This window comes from Sinohyriopsis cumingii, chromosome 2, assembly GCF_028554795.1.
Source record: "Sinohyriopsis cumingii isolate HCF-2022 chromosome 2, ASM2855479v2, whole genome shotgun sequence".
In the NCBI taxonomy this organism is placed as follows: domain Eukaryota; kingdom Metazoa; phylum Mollusca; class Bivalvia; order Unionida; family Unionidae; genus Sinohyriopsis; species Sinohyriopsis cumingii.
Window position 1 is genome coordinate 90,993,853 of NC_142962.1, and position 17,892 is coordinate 91,011,744.

The window sequence follows — 17,892 nt, forward strand, 5'->3', positions numbered from 1 at the left end:
GCACAAATACAAGAGTTTTAGCATCTCTGATATGTATGGTTTAATGGCATTTCAGCACAATACTGAATATATAATGCTGTTTTAAAGTTATAAAAATGTAAGAATTAATATAAAAAGGAAAAAATGCTTTCATTTAAAAAGGGGTCATGATTGAATTTTCGGTACTACTTTAGTCTAAATTTATTTTTAGCATCATAATTACTGATTACAATGGTTACTGGATACTTAAAAGCTTTGTCAAGGTGAGATTTGTGATCAGTGAGTTCACTCAGTATCTTCGATCCAATTTCACCAACACCTTCAAAAATTGCAATGTAGATGCAGATCAGGGTGAGTAATCCTACACTTGCAAAACTAGGTCATTGTGACCTAATTTAAATGTTTGAGTAAATGTTACATTCTCCATTTGTTACACCCTCCAAATCCAGGATGCTGTGTTACCTACACTTATGAAACTAGGCTTATGGAGGCATGTCAGTGAAGGTAACTCAGCCAAACCATGTTGGGTTACTGTAACCTAATTTCATTATTCCAAAGTATTAAGGGAAATTATAGTGGCCACAGTGTTTTTATATGCTTTATGGTAAATCTTGGAAGCATATCAAAGAAAATCTAAAACTTGCCATTCCTATTAAAACATTATGTAGAAACAGTATCTGCTAATATACAACACTTGCAATACACAAAACTAAAATAGTGATGTCCAACATCATGTTGGGCTTGCTATAATTTGGGTACTAACATGTATGTTTTTATACATCAGCCTTCACCAGAGTGTATTATGTTGCAGTGTTCTTATGTATGTACATCCATCTCTTTGCTACCAGTTTTGTTTCTTCTCAATAACTCAAATTGTCCACCATCTGCAATTACCAAACTTTGCCGATGGATGGCACCTGGAGTACCTTATTGATTTCAGGACCAAAATATCAAATATTAAGTCAACTGTTACCGAAAGAATTAAAATGTTTTCTGTGCAGAAATTTCAGTTATTTAATTTTTTCATGTGCCATGATTTATGTGCATTTAAAAATTATAGCATTTTTCGTGTCCCAGCACTTATAGGCATCTAAAAAAAGTCTAGACAAAATTGGCAAGATTGCCATGCTGTACACAGCAGTGACCAACTCTTATTTATTTACTATGTCAAGAAACTGTTAGAAACTAATGTCACTGTATTTTATTTTGCACTTGCATATTTTCCGATTTGTCTGAAATGAAATAAAAGTGTAAAAAAAACTTCAATAATTTATGGGGCTGCTTTAGAGTTTACTAGGTGACCAGGACCCCAGTATAGTGTACAGACTAGTACTTACACAATACAAATGGTGTATCCTTGTTTATTCCCAAAACACTAGATGCAGATTTTTGTTTTATTCATCATTTTTGCCAAATATCATTTTTCCAAATCAGATTAAAAAAAGATGTCAATTGCTATTTCATTTACTTTCACCCATGCACTCAAGAGTTACCCTTTTTTCTTCAGAGATATAAGTGATCCAATAGCGTGATGTAAATCATATGAAATGACACATTTTTGATTATGAAAGTCACATAATCAGCATACATTATGTTTGCTTAACTGATCATCATTGAAACATTTTAGTTTGTGTTTCGACTTACGATAATGCAAATTCATAACTTTCAACACAGTATTCATTGATTTTGGACAGCTGGTTGTCTCTGCATTTCCTTTTGTTTATAATTGGCAGATTGGTCTTTTGTCTTCTGACAGGAGACCATGGTAATTGTTTGATCCATGAAACTGGCATGTGATCTTTGTTTTGGCATGAATTCTGGTAGCCATTTGTTCTACAACATTACTCAACACAAATTTACTATTGGAAAATCTAAAGTGGGTTGAGCAGAATGGGATGCCATGCATAATAGTTGTACTAAATTAATTGGCCCCCATAATTAAATTGAACTGACTAAACATTGACATCAATGTCATTGTCAGTTAAGGTATGAATACTTGCTCATTTGAGTAGCACAATTACTGTAGCCAAGGTAACAGTCACTTCATCAAATCAAACTACGTTTGAGCATTTAAGGTATTAGTTATTTTCAAAGCCTTATTTCTGAAATTTATTTCTTATATTTTGGAGGTATTATTTAAGTTTAATGCAGTTGTGCCTATAACTAAAATCCAAAGGAGATACTTCATTTGATGCAAGCCAAAATCTTAAATCTACATGTGGTGACACAGTAATGCTTAAACTAATAATAATAAACTGAAGACAAAAGGGATAGGTTACTGTTGTAAATGCTTACAGCAACCTGCTAATGCTCAACTATTGTCATCGATCATATTATACACATTTGAATTGGGTTGAAATAATAAGGAAACAGTTGAAAATTAAATATATTTATTGACTTTTCAAATGTATTATATCAATTCATAACATTAAATTCATGATGATTGTCCCTTAACAATGCTATTTTTTTTCATGTCGTTACGATCAAGAAAATACATTGATCAATTAGTAGTGGAAAAAATGTTGAAGGTGTCCCAAAACTTATAGTACATGAAAAAAATTGCTTTAATTTTGTGTCCCAACATTTATAGGTCATAAAAAAATTTACTTTTTAAAATAATTTAGGGTGTCCCAAGACTTAGTGTCCAAAGATTTAGTAATTTTAGTATAGGACTTTTAACACAGGATGGGCATATAATGTGCTGCTAGCAGTACTCTTGGGGGGGGTTGCAGTGATTATATTTTAATTTGCCAACAGAAGCATTTTAATATCTGATGGCTTTTTCTTGCCAACAGTTCAAAAGGACATTTCAGATTGACTGGTTTTAGAAAAGCATTTGTTATTCATTACTTGTAATCCACTTGATTACATCTCCAACTGAATAAATGAGAAAACCTTGAACGCATGTTTATTAGCAGGTCCAAAGGTAATGAGATCACAATCAGGGGTATGGGAGACTGTCTGACAGCCTAGACTAAAATTGTTATTTAAAAAATTAATTTTTTCTCCCTCCCTTAGACTCTGTGCGAGCCTTCAAAGAGAAAAATAAGTTAGGTCGCTTTCAAGAGGTTGATCCAGAGGAGAAAAAAAGATTAGAGGAGGAAAAATTGCAGAAAATAAAGCAAGAGCAGGAAAAGGCTGAGAGCATGAAAGTTGGAGACAGGTATATTTGAGTTATTCTCTTATAAATAAAAGTATGCTAAATATGGTCTATTCTCAACTTCAGGTTTTGTAATACGAGGTGGGTGGGGGAATTCCCAGACCCTTCATCCTGCAAGGGGGAGGGGCACCGAGGCTGAAAATAATGTATAGAATGGAGGCCTTTAATACAGGAGCTTGATACTAAAATTGCAACTTGATATTCTTGATATTGATCTGCTTTTCAGGAATCTAAACTTGTTCGTGTTGTGTTTAGATTTATGATTGCAAGCCTAAAACAACTTGACAGAAAAGATATTGCACATCACCTGCTAGCCACGTGTGCAGCAGTGATTCATGGTTTATGTGCAGTTAAATTAGCTAGATCTAGTCATCAGTTAATAATCAAATAGTTATTGTGCCAATCCAATATTGAACACCATTTACTTATCCAGAAGCAGCGGCCCCCGAGTGGTCTAAAGCGCTTTCCGTTACGGATCACTGCCATCTCACCACTGTCTGCATGGGTTCGAGTCTTGGATTCAGCCAATGTGGGTATGTGAGAAAGCTTGCCAGTAGCTTCTCGTGGGTCGGTGGTTCTTTCTGGGGTTTTCCCTAGGTTCTTCCTCCACCATTAATACTGGCCACCATGTATAGCCTCTCATGTGCTGAAAAATGGCATTAAACCCTACTACAACAACAACAACAACAACTTATCCAGAAGCAACCATCTAAATTTAATTCCTGGTTCTTTAGCTCCATGCAAGGCTCACACATCTGAGTGTAGTGGAGCAAAACTTCACTTTGAACCACCAGACCTCATTGTTTATTTCCTGATACAAAGATAAATCCAATCCACAATTAGTGGAGTAAATTCAGCATACTAATTCAACTACCTTTTTCAGAAGCCTACATGGTTGACCGAAAATACAGATTTTTATTTGCCAAACAATTGCTTAACAGTAAGGACTAGCTAACTGGCTTAAGGATTTGTAATGATGCTTACATTGAAAATCCATGCTTTTACTTTTCATTCATGTAGAGTGTGATACATTTTATAAACACAACATTAAAACAAAATTAATAAATCTAGGGGTAATTTTGGCAACTCAGTATGCTTGCAGAACATTATAAAAGGTCAATTCAAAATACTTTAACGTTTTCATGCCACTAGTCCTAGTCAGAAATGCATATATTATGCACACTGTGTTTATCTGTTTCATGATGGTATTTATTAAACAATAGTTTTATCTACAATTATTTGGATTTTAATAATTTTACAATATTGCCAGTAAATTAAATACTGCCCACCGCAAATGGAAGTGTCGGTCTTTGTTGTTTACCATGGATGTTTACTATCAGGTATATTGCTTCCATTTTCATGCAAATCCAAACAACCTGTATTTGTATTAATATTTGTTTTACTGCAAAGACAATGTGTTTGTTGCAATTAAAATTTTGATTTAATTTCCTTTTCCTTTTCCACAAGTTAGATTTTTAATTCCCATGTCATATTTCCCATGTTTTTTCTACCAATGCACATGGCCAAATAAGCCCTTTGCTTCTAAGGCAACACTTTGTTTTCAAGTTGACAATCCTGAATTGAGCCATCAATTGAATAACCAAATCAAGTTCTACAACTTCCTTTATATGTTTGATCTTAATCCCTTGTCTTTAAAGGCAGTACCCTCTTTCTTTTCCCATGTGACAACCCTTTGTTTGTGCTGTGAGTTTGATATTTGCTAAGTGCCAAATAACAGAGGGTGGTTTTATGAATTCCCTTTCATCAGTCCACAGAACCCAAGCTCAGTCTCAATATAAGCACTGGCATGTGACATATTATGGGATACTGTGAATCTGATCATTCTGAACTACTAATTTATACTGGTACATTACCCATAATTGAATTCATGGATTTATCATACACATGGATTTAAAATATAAAGCATTATGGATTTCAATGATTTTATTACATGAAGATGGATAGAATGTAAGTTGTCAGTTCTTTTGTTACATATTCCCCTCAATAATTGTATTTACACTGGTTTTGTATTTTTTTCTTTTCAATCTACATAACTATCCAGTTGCGCTTGTTTATATTTTCAAAGTGCAAGTGGCCGAGTGGTCTAAAGCACTCACTGTTCCGGATCACTGCCATCTCACCTGTCTGCATGGGTTCAAGTCTCAGGCTCATCTAGTGTGGGTACATGGGAAAGCCTGCCAGTAGCTTCTCGTGGGTTGATGGTTCTTCCCTGGGTTTCCCAGGGTTCTTCCTCCACCAGTTATACTGGCCGCCATGTATAGCCTATCTTGTGCTGAAAAATGGCGTTAAATTCTAGAAAAACAACAACAAAGTACAACTTTGATTCAGTGACAATAAGTCAGCCCTTTAGATTGATTTGATTTGCAAAATACACACTTACTTAATGGAGGGTCAAAGAGAACTTAATTTGGGGGAGGGGGCCATCTTATAGTCAGGTTGACTTATAATCAATTATATTCAGTAGCTTGTGAAATTTGAACAGTTGGAATCTGACTGTCAGCATTTGAAAAGGAAATTTGTCATGGATTCTCAAAGCATACTCTCATGGTGTCAGCAGATTCCATATTACAGTTGAGTAATTCAAATTTATGCATTTTTAACTGAATGGGATTTTGAAATTGTTTATAAAACAGTAATGTAATGACTAACTTTGCACTGTCAAAATGTTGCTTACAACTTAGGTATGGAGAACCAAAGTAAACCATGAAGTTTTGTGAAATGAAAGTACATATACTTGTAGTATAAATTTGAAGTTTAATTTTAGATTCCATCAGTGATAAATAAATGAAAGTTTTTATACTCATTATGATCATAATATATTTCAAATGTCATAGTCTCATTGGAATAACTTCGTACTATAACAAGTGAAAATACCATGCATGCATGCATTGTTGGTCATTGTGAATTTGTATTTACATTTCTGTGTCAAACTTTTAATGAATTAATTTTGATGTTTGCTATTTACCACTGTTAAAAAAATATCTAAAAGCTAAAAATGTGTTGAATTCATCAGTAAAATATTATATTGTTAAATTACTGTGTTAACTGAATTTATCCAATATCTGCACTATACCTATGTACATGTCTCTGCATTATTATTTCTATCATAACCTGAAACTAAACTCCTACTGCATCTACTTGCATATAAGCTAAATAATTTAGGACAAAAATAAAAGCCTGTAAGAATGGAGGTTTATTTATCCACAGGATGAGGTCTAAACTTTAACATTTTTAAATTTTCTTGTTGACTACCATTATATATTGTTAATGCAGATTGCAGAAGATGAAACCACATACCTAACCTGAACCTAGCAGGGCCTTCAGCACATGGGGTTCATGTCACAAATTTTTTAACAAATAATTCCTTTTCCAGACCAAAATATAAAAATTTCCAGACCTAACAGTAACTCCCAATCAGCTTCAAATTTGCATACTGAAACTTCTCCTAAATGCAAAATGGCAGTCACGTTACCAATTTTCGACTAAGATGGTTGTAATAACATACATTTTTGACTTTTTCAAGACTTTGTAGTCATTTTTCAATATTTCCAATCAGTAACAAGATTTTTTAATTTGGCTGAACTTATGGGTCAGCTTATGCATGGGTCATGCACTTTGCCTTCTATATGTGTGTAGTCCCAAATTCTCCTTCACTGAAAAAAAGACTTGTTGTTTGCAAGGAAAAAAGTCCCATTTTGGTTTAGTCTAGTTAATCTTGTCTTGTATATGCCCATTTCCTCTTCACTTTGCTTCCACAACACGATATTTTCTGCTTAATAAGCCAGGTCATTTGTGATCACTAATAGTTGTAGTGCTTAGGTGTTTGCACAGTTCTTTAATTTTTGGGCATGATTATTACAAAATTAGCATGAATCCTGCTATCGCACTTCCTAGAATAGATCATGTGATACATAGGAGTCACTTCATTATTGGAACTGTCAGCACCACATCCAGTTAAGACTTGCTTGAACATTTTATGACAGTTAATGGAATTGGTGTAAGTATGATTTTGAATATCCGGCAAAATCCGTAGTTGCTTAATCTTTTGATCTTAATAATAACTTAATTTTTGTCATTGCCTGGGTAAATGGTGGTTTTCCACCATACTTTTAATATGACAACTGTAAGAGTTTGTCTGAATTAATTTTAAGCTCATATGGCCCTAAGGCCAATTGAGAATGGCATGACCCTGTGTCTATCATGTGTCATTCATCCATCAGCAGGTGCTTGTTACCAATCTGGAATCTCTATTCCTGATCCTGTTTTAATAAAACTCGGCATCTTGCCATATTTCATCAAAATCTTGGATGAAGTAGAGAATGGGATCTAGTCAGTATCGCATCAGTTTGGCTGAGCTCTTTACCACTCTGGAGAATATATTTATGATCCAGTTTTTAAACCTGTTTTACAAGTTTAAACAAAAATAGCCATGCTTTGTTGTGGACTTTCAATATTTAATTGCAGGTGTGAGGTAAGAGTTCCAGGCCAGCCAGTCAAGAGAGGAGTAGTAAAGTACATAGGTAGGTGGAGGTTGGGGGTGTCAAAATTCAGAACTGTTTTAGATACACTGTAACAACTAAATGCATAACTAGGCATGTTTCCTATAACATACAGCATGATACACTTACAGCTACGTACATGTATAAGTGGGCATGTATTGTGCATCTCTTGATTCATACAGCGTCATAATACATATACAGGTAAGGGCATGTATAATGTATCTATTGGTTGATACAGTATGATACACTGAAGACTTTGTTCATGTCTACCTGGGTATATATTATGTGGATGTGTATCATGTTTCTGTCAATGCATGCAGCATGTTACACTTTAACAGCTAAGTACATGTATAACTGGGTATGTATCATGTATCACTTGGTTGATACAATATGATAAACTGTAAAGACTTTGTACATGTCTACCTGGGTAGATATGTGGATGTGTATCATGTTTCTGTCAATGCATGCAGCATTTTACACTTTAACAGCTAAGTACATGTATAACTGGGCATGTATCATATATCTATTGGTTCATTCAGCATGCTACACTAACAGCAAAGTGTATCTTTAACTGAGCATGTATCATTTATCTATTGGTTCATACAGCATGATACACTTACAATGAAGTGCATGCATAAGTGGGCATGTATCATATATCTATTGATTCATACAGATGATACACTTACAATTAAGTGCATGTGTAATGGGGCATATATCATGTATAGGTTCATACAGCTTGATACACTTGCAGCTACGTACATGTATAACTGGACATGTATCATGTATCTCTTGACTCATACAGTATGATATGCTGTTAAGACTTGGTACATGCATTCCTGGGTATATATTATGTGGATGTGTATCGTGTTTCTGTTCATTCATGCAGCATGATACACTGTAACAGCTAAGTACATGTGTAACTCGGCATGTATCATATTTATTTTCTTAAAATCGTTTGTTTAAAAGAACAAAATAAAACAGATATACCATTCTGTAAACAAAACGATCTTTCTCTCATCCAGTTGAGCTATATTTGATGAACACTGAAAAAATCAATGATTCTGAAATAATATGTCACAGCCAGTGAAGAGAATATGTTATAGTCAAATATTAATAAGTAAGAGAGGACAAGGAACATCTTGCTTAACATTAGGCCAAATGTCAGTTTGATTGGCAAAGTAAATCTTAAATATATTGACCTCTGTAGAGATCTTTCATCTGCACTCAGGAGAGCTATGTATGCTAAGTCCACAAAGGAGTGAAATTTGTAGCAACTGAACCTAGCCAGAAAGATTCGGAAGCATGGCCACAATTATAATTTATGTTATACGGATTCAGAAACCCTTGTATTTTGTTTGCTTATTAATCTTACAACTTGGAATTTGAGCAAAAAGGATGTTATACAGAAAGCCTCTTTTATGTAGTATTCATTAGCATTTATTTCTGTGTTTTTTGATCATAGCTTGAAGAGAGCAACAACTCCATATACAAATAAAAAATACTTTGATTTTTCAGGGACAACTGAGTTTAAGCCTGGCTATTGGGTTGGAGTACAGTATGATGAACCATTAGGCAAAAATGATGGCAGGTAAGCTGTCTCTAGCATTAATTCGGTTCCCTTGAAATGCGAGTTAATTTTAATGTAAAACATAGACCCTTAATCATACTTTATAAATAGAAGCAAGAACATATTAGGCACAATGGTAAATCAGACAAAATTGTCTTCTGCAAATGGGATATATTTGTATCCTTCAGTGTACATTTCTCCTGCACTTGAACATTTTTCATGTAACTAGCATGTGCTGACAGTGCAGAATAAGTTCTGCCTTTTACATCTTTACCAAATATAGTGAACCCTCTTCGAAAAGGATACTTTAGGTCAAGGATAATTTTGTCCAGTATTGACATATTTCCTATCTACTGGAGGTTATTTCCTCACTGCCTTGAAGAGTGTAAATAGCAAAATAATGTTAGACATCATGTGTACAGCATGCCAGTGTAGCACACATGCTCTTTTTTTGCAGTCAATTCATATTTGTATACTCATGCAATAAGGCAGAGTGTATTAATGTTATTTTGTCTGACCATCTCAGAGTTAGTCACCAATATTGTTTCCACACACAGTAACTAGATTTGTCCACCATCTGTGGTTACCAAACTTTGTAGATGGCTTCCATGTGGGGTCAAAGGTCAAGGTGACTGTGACTGAAAGTAGAACTATTGTTTAAACAAAGTAACTCAAGTTCTCCTTTATTTATTGTTTCTAAACTTTGTGGATAGCTTGTACTTGGGATAAGGAAGAAACCATATACCTTTCCAGGATAAATAAATCAAGAAGAAATATAGATTTCCACATGATAACTCAAGTGTGCCTCCATCTACAGTTACAAAACTTTATGTATTGCTAGCACTTAGGTTAATTTGCTACAAATTTCACTCTTTTGTGGCAGTGACTAATCTTGAAGTTCAAATTGGAGGGTGGGATTGCTCTCTCCATTTGAAAAAAAAAATGCAGTTTTCTATGTTGGGAAGGGATTTAAAGAAGAAATAGTAATAAACCTTCAGAATGCAATATGTAATTTGGTTTTCAGTGTAAATATTGAGAAATTTGTTCAACTCGTGCATTCGCACATCCTAGAATAGACCCCAAGAATAGACCCTGCTTGGGGTAAGAGAAAACATTATCAATTTTTGGGTCCATTGGTCAAGGTCACTGCGACTAAAAGAAACAAATGGTTTTACACACAAATTTCAGTTCTTGATTATGTAACCTTACAAAAGTTTGTGACTGCTTTGATGGCATAGCTGGTTAGAGCATTCAACTCAGATGCAGTAGGTCATAGGTTCAAATTCTGGCCAGGTCATACCAAAGACTTATAAAAATGGTACTAGCTGTTGTCTTGCTGTGTGCTCAGCATTAATAGGTTAGTGTTAGGACTGGTCGGCCTGATGTCAGGATAATGTGAGTGGATGTGACATGCTTCATTTTTTTACAGCATGATGCCCCAGTGCTAGACATCACTATAAACTGCCACACTGCAGACATCATATTGACATCACTGGGAAGTTGTTAAATCTATGTTAAAAATCCAAAACACACAAGTTTGTGGATTTATACATTAGGTATGAAGGAAGCCTGTTAATTTGGGGGTACAAAGGTCTTAGTAACTCTGGCTCAAAGAAGAAACTTAGTTTTTACATAACAACTTTTGTTCTATACCACACACCTTGACCCAAGTTTGTGGGGGGCTTGTACTTTTAATGTCTGGAGTAACTCTGTTGATTGAGTAGTAAGAATGTCAGAGGACAAGGTCAGTATAACTCAAAGAAACATGGGGTTTGCAGAATAACTTTTGGTCTAGGAGTAAGTCCTTGACCAAACTTTGTAGATGTCTTGCACTAACCTGTATATTCTTTGGTCCAAGATCAGGGTCCTATTTGTAGTATGTAAATTAATGGTTTATGTACAGTAAATAGTTGAAAACTTGTGTTGGGCATTGGGTGCATTCGGTAGGATTCATAAACTATGACCAGGTCTGGGAGAATAACTTGTATTCTCATGACAAGTCAGGAAATCGTAAGAAATTAATTCTTAAGTGAAAGCAAATTTATATTTGCAATTTCTTATTTAGAGAAAAAAATATTCCTAAATTAGTTTTTTAAAATCTCATTTCAGTGAAACCCTTCCTTTAGCATGCTAAATTATGACACATATTTAGATATAGCATTGTTGTTGCATGGCTCACAAAATTCTACACTAGTTTCACTAATTGCTCAAAGTGCTACAGAGCTTTCTTTACTGTCAAAATAAGCAAGAGCTTGATTTTATAATTTGAAAGAGATGTATTCTTAAAAAATTATATATATACATGTCTTTCTTGCTTATTTTTGAAAGATGTTAACTCCTTGAAAAGCTGATTATTGTTCGTCTAATTATTACCTACCCATCAGCAATAAAGCCATTAAATCCTCATCTCAGTGCATCCTGTATACACACAAAGCTTAATGGGTGGGGGGAGTAGTTTACAGCTATAGCTATTCACAAAAGTCATAGATTAAACAGTTTTATTAAAATAAGTTCCAAAAATTCCAATAAAATCTCAAAAGTAACCATATTGCTATCTGCAAGTTTTGTGGACAGTTTTATTCACTTAACCATGAAATTGACATCTTCAGGATTAACAGAGGATATTTTTAATGCAGTGTTACTATATACAGTGCGACCCCGCGATAACGTGAATTTGGGTATAGCACAGTTGTGGCATGGCTCCTGAAATTTCATATATTCATTTGCAGATGAATTTTTTTTCTTCAAAGTACATGAAATAGTGTATAAAAAAAATTATCATCATTTTGGGGAAGAGATCGTGTATGAATTCGAATATAGTACGAACGTGGTGTGGTTCCGTAAATTTTAAATACATGTACTTATATTTTTCTCGTACCAGGAAAAATATTTTTTTAAAAATTACATCAAATAGTGTATACAAAATTTATTATCATTTTGGGGAAGAGATAGTGTATGAATTTGAATATAATATGATCGTGACGTGGCTTCTGAAATTTAACAATTTCACCAATTTCTTGAAGTGTTTTGCCAAAATAAACATTATCAGAAATGTTACTTATTACTGATCCATGAGTAAAGCCAGTAAGTCGTCTTTGTGATTGTCTTCAATTAATTCTGTATACAGTCATTGCTTAAACAAGAGCCGACATGTGTTTCTTCTTTAACTTCATACACAACCAAGCAGCAGACAGTGTGGTGGTTGATAAAAGATTTTCACAATTTAATAAACATCAAAAAACGAAAGCAATGGACATCTACACAACTACCCTGATATGCATGCCATGTCCTGCCTTGCTAGGCACTTAGCATTAAGAGGTTAGTGTTAGGACTGGTTGGCCTGGTGTCAGGATAATGTGACTGGGTGGGACATCATGCTACATGTCTGCGGCATGATGCCCCAGTGCTAGACATCACCATAAACTGCCACACTGCAGACATCGTAGCGATATGACTGAAAAATTGTTAAAACTATGTTAAAAATCCTAATCACACACACACACACACACACACATGCTATGTCTACTATGTATAGTGCAATGGACATCTATGCCACTACCCTGATATGCATGGCATGTCTATTATGTATAGTGCAGTGGGCATCTACACCACAACCCAGATATGCATGGCATGTCTATTATGTATAGTGCAGTGGACATCTATGCCACTTCCCTGATATGCATGCCAAGTCTTTTATGTATAGTTCAATGGACATCTACACCACCACCCTGATATACATGGCATGTCTATTATGTATAGTGCAATGGGCATCTACACCACAACCCTGATATGCATGGCACATCTATTATGTATAGTGCAGTGGATATCTATGCCACTACCCTGTTATGCATGCCAAGTCTTTTATGTATAGTTCAATGGACATCTACACCACCACCCTGATATACATGGCATGTCTATTATGTATAGTGCAATGGGCATCTACACCACAACCCTGATATGCATGGCACGTCTATTATGTATAGTGCAATGGACATCTACACCACAACCCTGATATGCATGGAACGTCTATTATGTATAGTGCAGTGGACATCTATGCCACTACCCTGATATGCATGCCAAGTCTTTTATGTATAGTTCAATGGACATCTACACCACCACCCTGATATACATGGCATGTCTATTATGTATAGTGCAATGGGCATCTACACCACAACCCTGATATGCATGGCACATCTATTATGTATAGTGCAGTGGATATCTATGCCACTACCCTGATATGCATGCCAAGTCTTTTATGTATAGTTCAATGGACATCTACACCACCACCCTGATATACATGGCATGTCTATTATGTATAGTGCAATGGGCATCTACACCACAACCCTGATATGCATGGCACGTCTATTATGTATAGTGCAATGGACATCTACACCACAACCCTGATATGCATGGCACGTCTATTATGTATAGTGCAGTGGACATCTATGCCACTACCCTGATATGCATGCCAAGTCTTTTATGTATAGTTCGATGGACATCTACACCACCACCCTGATATACATGGCATGTCTATTATGTATAGTGCAATGGGCATCTACACCACAACCCTGATATGCATGGCACGTCTGTTATGTATAGTGCAATGGACATATACACCACAACCCTGATATGCATGGCACGTCTATTATGTATAGTGCAATGGACATCTATGCCAGTACCTTGATTTGCATGGCACATCTATTATGTATAGTGCAATGGACATCTATGCCACCACCCTGATATGCATGCCAAGTCTATTATGTATAGTGCAATGGACAGCTATGCCACAACCCTGATATGCATGGCACGTCTATTATGTATAGTGCAAAGGACATCTGCACCACTACCTTGATATGCATGGCACATCTTTTATGTATAGTGCAAAGGACATGTGTGCCACTACCTTGATTTGAATGCCAAGTTTCATAGGGATATCTTGGATGGTTTTGGATTTATGCCTTATGCTTAAGTTTTAAAGATGGATTAATGGCTGGATGAGTAGACAAATGAGTGAAAACATTGACTGAATTGGAACTGAAGAATTATAAAATAGAAAGTAATACCAGTGGTCAAATATGTGTACCATATTTCTTTAAAAAATATTTTGAATGGTTTAGGAGATTGCCCTGGATATAAAAGTGGATCTTGCATCGACAGAAGGACCAGTGTTAAAAATATTGAAACTGAAGAATTGTTAGTGGCAAAAGGCACATCAGGACTACTAATATAATAAGTATACCAAGATTCATATAGATATTTTTTATGATCTAAAAAGAAAAGTGTATCAGACAAATGGATGGATGGAACCCATTTTTAGTAATTCTCTGTAAGCTTTATGGGGGTGGTTATCACTAAACATAGTAAGGTCTTAATTGTGATATGAATACTGAATCCATAGACTACAAATAACTAGCATCTAACTACAAAAAAGCTAGACTGGGAAACATGCACTAGTCAAGGAGTCACAGGATTTCTTTTCACTGACTTTGAAATTGCCACTTTGGATGGAACAGTGTTGCATCCACAATTCAGTCTGGTTGATTGACATGATACGCAGACTTGAAGCTTGAGCAATCATGGGAAACATAGGTAAGCTGCAGCATCATATTTTGATAGCATCATCAATAAAACATTCAAGCTTTGATGGCCATTGCACTATACATAATAGGCTTACTATATTTTAACCCTGACCTTTTCCTGTAAGTATATAAATACCTAAAGCTAATTTTGTTCTCTGTTTTCAGTGTGGATGGGAAGAGATATTTCGAATGTCCAGCGAAATACGGCGGTTTTGTCAAACCAGAGCAAGTGGAAACAGGCGATTTCCCAGAGGAAGACTATGGCTTCAATGAGGATGAAATCTGAGGAATTTTTGAAAGCCTTTTTTTGCAGTAATTGTTTTGTTTCCAAAGTGCTATGCGGAATGCTTATTAAGTTTTGATAACACTGCTGTGCTTTTTCAGCTGTGTACAATATGGCACCAGATACCCTGTAAACAGAGAGTATTCCATTTTCAATACATGGTATTTTAAATGGCCCTGTAATACAAGGCAAAGGCAGCTTTGACAGAAGTTTAAGTTTTCTATGTTGCACTTGGTATGTCTTAAGAAGTAAGCAATCAATCCATAGCATTCAGTGCTTTGTTGTAATTATTTCCGCAATGCTAACAAAATTCTGAGGGATGTAGCAATTTTCCTGTTCATCCGTGTATTCAGTCATTCAGTCATTTTCTTTGTTCCACCCCAGAAACATCTCAGACCCTATTTTACTTATATTTTTTTAATTTGGTATGTGGTTACTTATCAGTAAGAGTAAACTCAGTCACACCAAAACTGTGGCAGCATGCTTAAATGACTTTTATATCTTCAGCTGTTCCACGGTTATGCCCACTATATCTTGGACCCTGCACAGCCGCAAGCTCTTGGATTCAAATTCACATGTGGGGACCCAGGTAATAAAGTGGTGTAAGGGACAGGCCTTTACAGATCACTGACATCTCACCTCCGTCTGTGTGGGTTCGAGTCTTGGGCTTGGCCAATGTGGGTATGTGGGAAAGCTTGCCAGTAGCTTCCCATGGATTGGTAGGTCTTCCTAGGTTTTTTTATCCAGTTATACTGACTGCCATGCATAGCCTATCATGTGCTGAACATGGCATTAAAACCATAATAACAACAATTTGCACACAATAATATTTGTATATGGATTTATCTTGAAACTGAACCATACAAAAGCTCGGTGAATATGATCAAATTTGAATACCTGCATGATTTTTTAATTTTTGATTGCTTTTTACACCCTAAATATCATGGACCTAATTTCACCTCTGCTTATTAAAATTGGTATGTGGATACATATCAACAAAAACAATTCAACAGTACTAACACTCGGTCACTGTGACACGCTTTTCACACGTTAATGATTTGTATATTTCAAGGTCACAGCTTGATATATTAACTTTTCCACACTTCTAGACTTTTAAGTTTAGAGCTTTTTGAGATTAATGGGTGAAACTTTGCATAGTCATGCATCATCAGAGTCTTGTTCAACAATATTGTAACTATCTTAAATGTCGAGGTAATTTCCTTTTGACTCAAAGTTAAGAGTCTTTTGAGATTAAGGTATGTAACTTTCATTACTTGCACATCATGATTAAATTGTTTGTTCAGTACTACATTTGGGATAATCCTGAATGTCATGGTTACAACTCCAAATCTTTATGTTCCTCTATTGTTTTAGAGCCTTTTGAGTTTTTAGATGAAATATATGCATGTGTGTGCATGCATATGTGCGTGTGAGAGAGACCTTGGAATTCCTATCTTCATTGTCAAGGTCATGGCTCAGTATTTTCAGTTTTACATTACATTTTTGTTTCCACTCTATTATAGCTGAATTGGTAAAGATATGTGTTACCATTAGAAGACTTTTTGTGTACCACATTGCAAGTTTTATCGTCAAGACAAGTGTCACTGTGTTATATGTTGAATTTTTCCTTTACATTTTTCTTTCCACTTATACTTTTAAAGGCATTTGAGAGGCAGGAATGAAACTTGGTATAACATTTATTGCATGTTGTGAAGATTTGGAAATTTAGTCTGAGAAAAGGTGATAGCACCACATTGGCAGTAAAAATGGTATTGCCACTGTGGCAATACCCCTGTAACTACTTTCTTTTCCCATTCAAAGAATACTTGGTTTCACAAGTGTCCAAGGGGTGCCAATTTTCGTGGATTTCGTTGTTGCCTTAGACCACAAAATTAGAGAATAAAAAAATTAGCTACATATAATGTAGACAACTCCCTATAGTTTTTTCTGTTTTTCAGTCTTAGAGAAATCAATGTCATTTTTGTAATCTGTTAATAAAATACTAGCTTTTACTTGTGTTTGTTTATTTTAGCCTTTTCAAAAACAATCATAAAACACTTTATGTTGATTCTATGCGCGTGTCTCTACAGCATTCGTTAGCTGTAATTTCAAGTTGCCATGTTGTGAGATGATCAGTAAAGATAGAGAAATAAAGAAAGCACATGGTATTCAGACACTAATATTACTAAAAAGTAAAGGAAGAATAAATGATTCTGGTGTATCAGTTCATGATTTAAAATAAACTTGTCAAAAAAATAAAATCCATGTGAATGCACATTTCACTGTAGCCATACATGTTCAATTTCTATGAACAACATGACTAAAATACTATAACTGTTGCCTAAAGCATAATTATTGAGTTACTATATATATATACTAGTTGCAGCAGAGTATTGAAGCTCACATTTTACTGAATTTTGAACAAAATTGTTGAACCAATATTATGTCAATCAAGTCTGCTGGTACACACTCATGTTTGTCAGGCATATATTCCAGAAATTGTTGAATTAAACGATTCCAATTTTCTCAAAGCCATGGGTAATTAGGTCCAATTCTTTCACATATTTCTGAACCAACTGCAATTATCCATTCAGTGTGATTAGATGAGGTGTTAAGGTCCGCTAGTACAGTACATTGATCTTCACTAGTGACCATGTCCTTCTTCCTGATGGAATCAGTGACCTACATTTAGCATACCAGTTGTGGAAATTTGAATTTCAATTCAATGTAGTCTTTATATTTTGTAAAGTCTAGTGGTCGTATTTGGCTTGTACATAAGGCAGGCACAAACAAAGGAGTGACTC

At 35.1% G+C, this 17,892-nt stretch overlaps 1 protein-coding gene across 1 annotated transcript in view; it reads left to right on the forward strand.

Moving 5' to 3' along the window:
• Positions 1-17,100, forward strand: part of LOC149805355 (tubulin-folding cofactor B-like) — a 33,865-nt gene extending 16,765 nt beyond the window's left edge. The window contains exons 4-7 of the mRNA XM_089949616.1: positions 2,998-3,142; positions 7,625-7,680; positions 9,175-9,247; positions 14,971-17,100. Of these exons, the coding sequence (XP_089805742.1) occupies positions 2,998-3,142; positions 7,625-7,680; positions 9,175-9,247; positions 14,971-15,091 (395 nt within the window). The 3' untranslated portion in view covers positions 15,092-17,100. The remainder of the gene's footprint in view (positions 1-2,997; positions 3,143-7,624; positions 7,681-9,174; positions 9,248-14,970) is intronic.
• Positions 17,101-17,892: the final 792 nt, after the last annotated feature.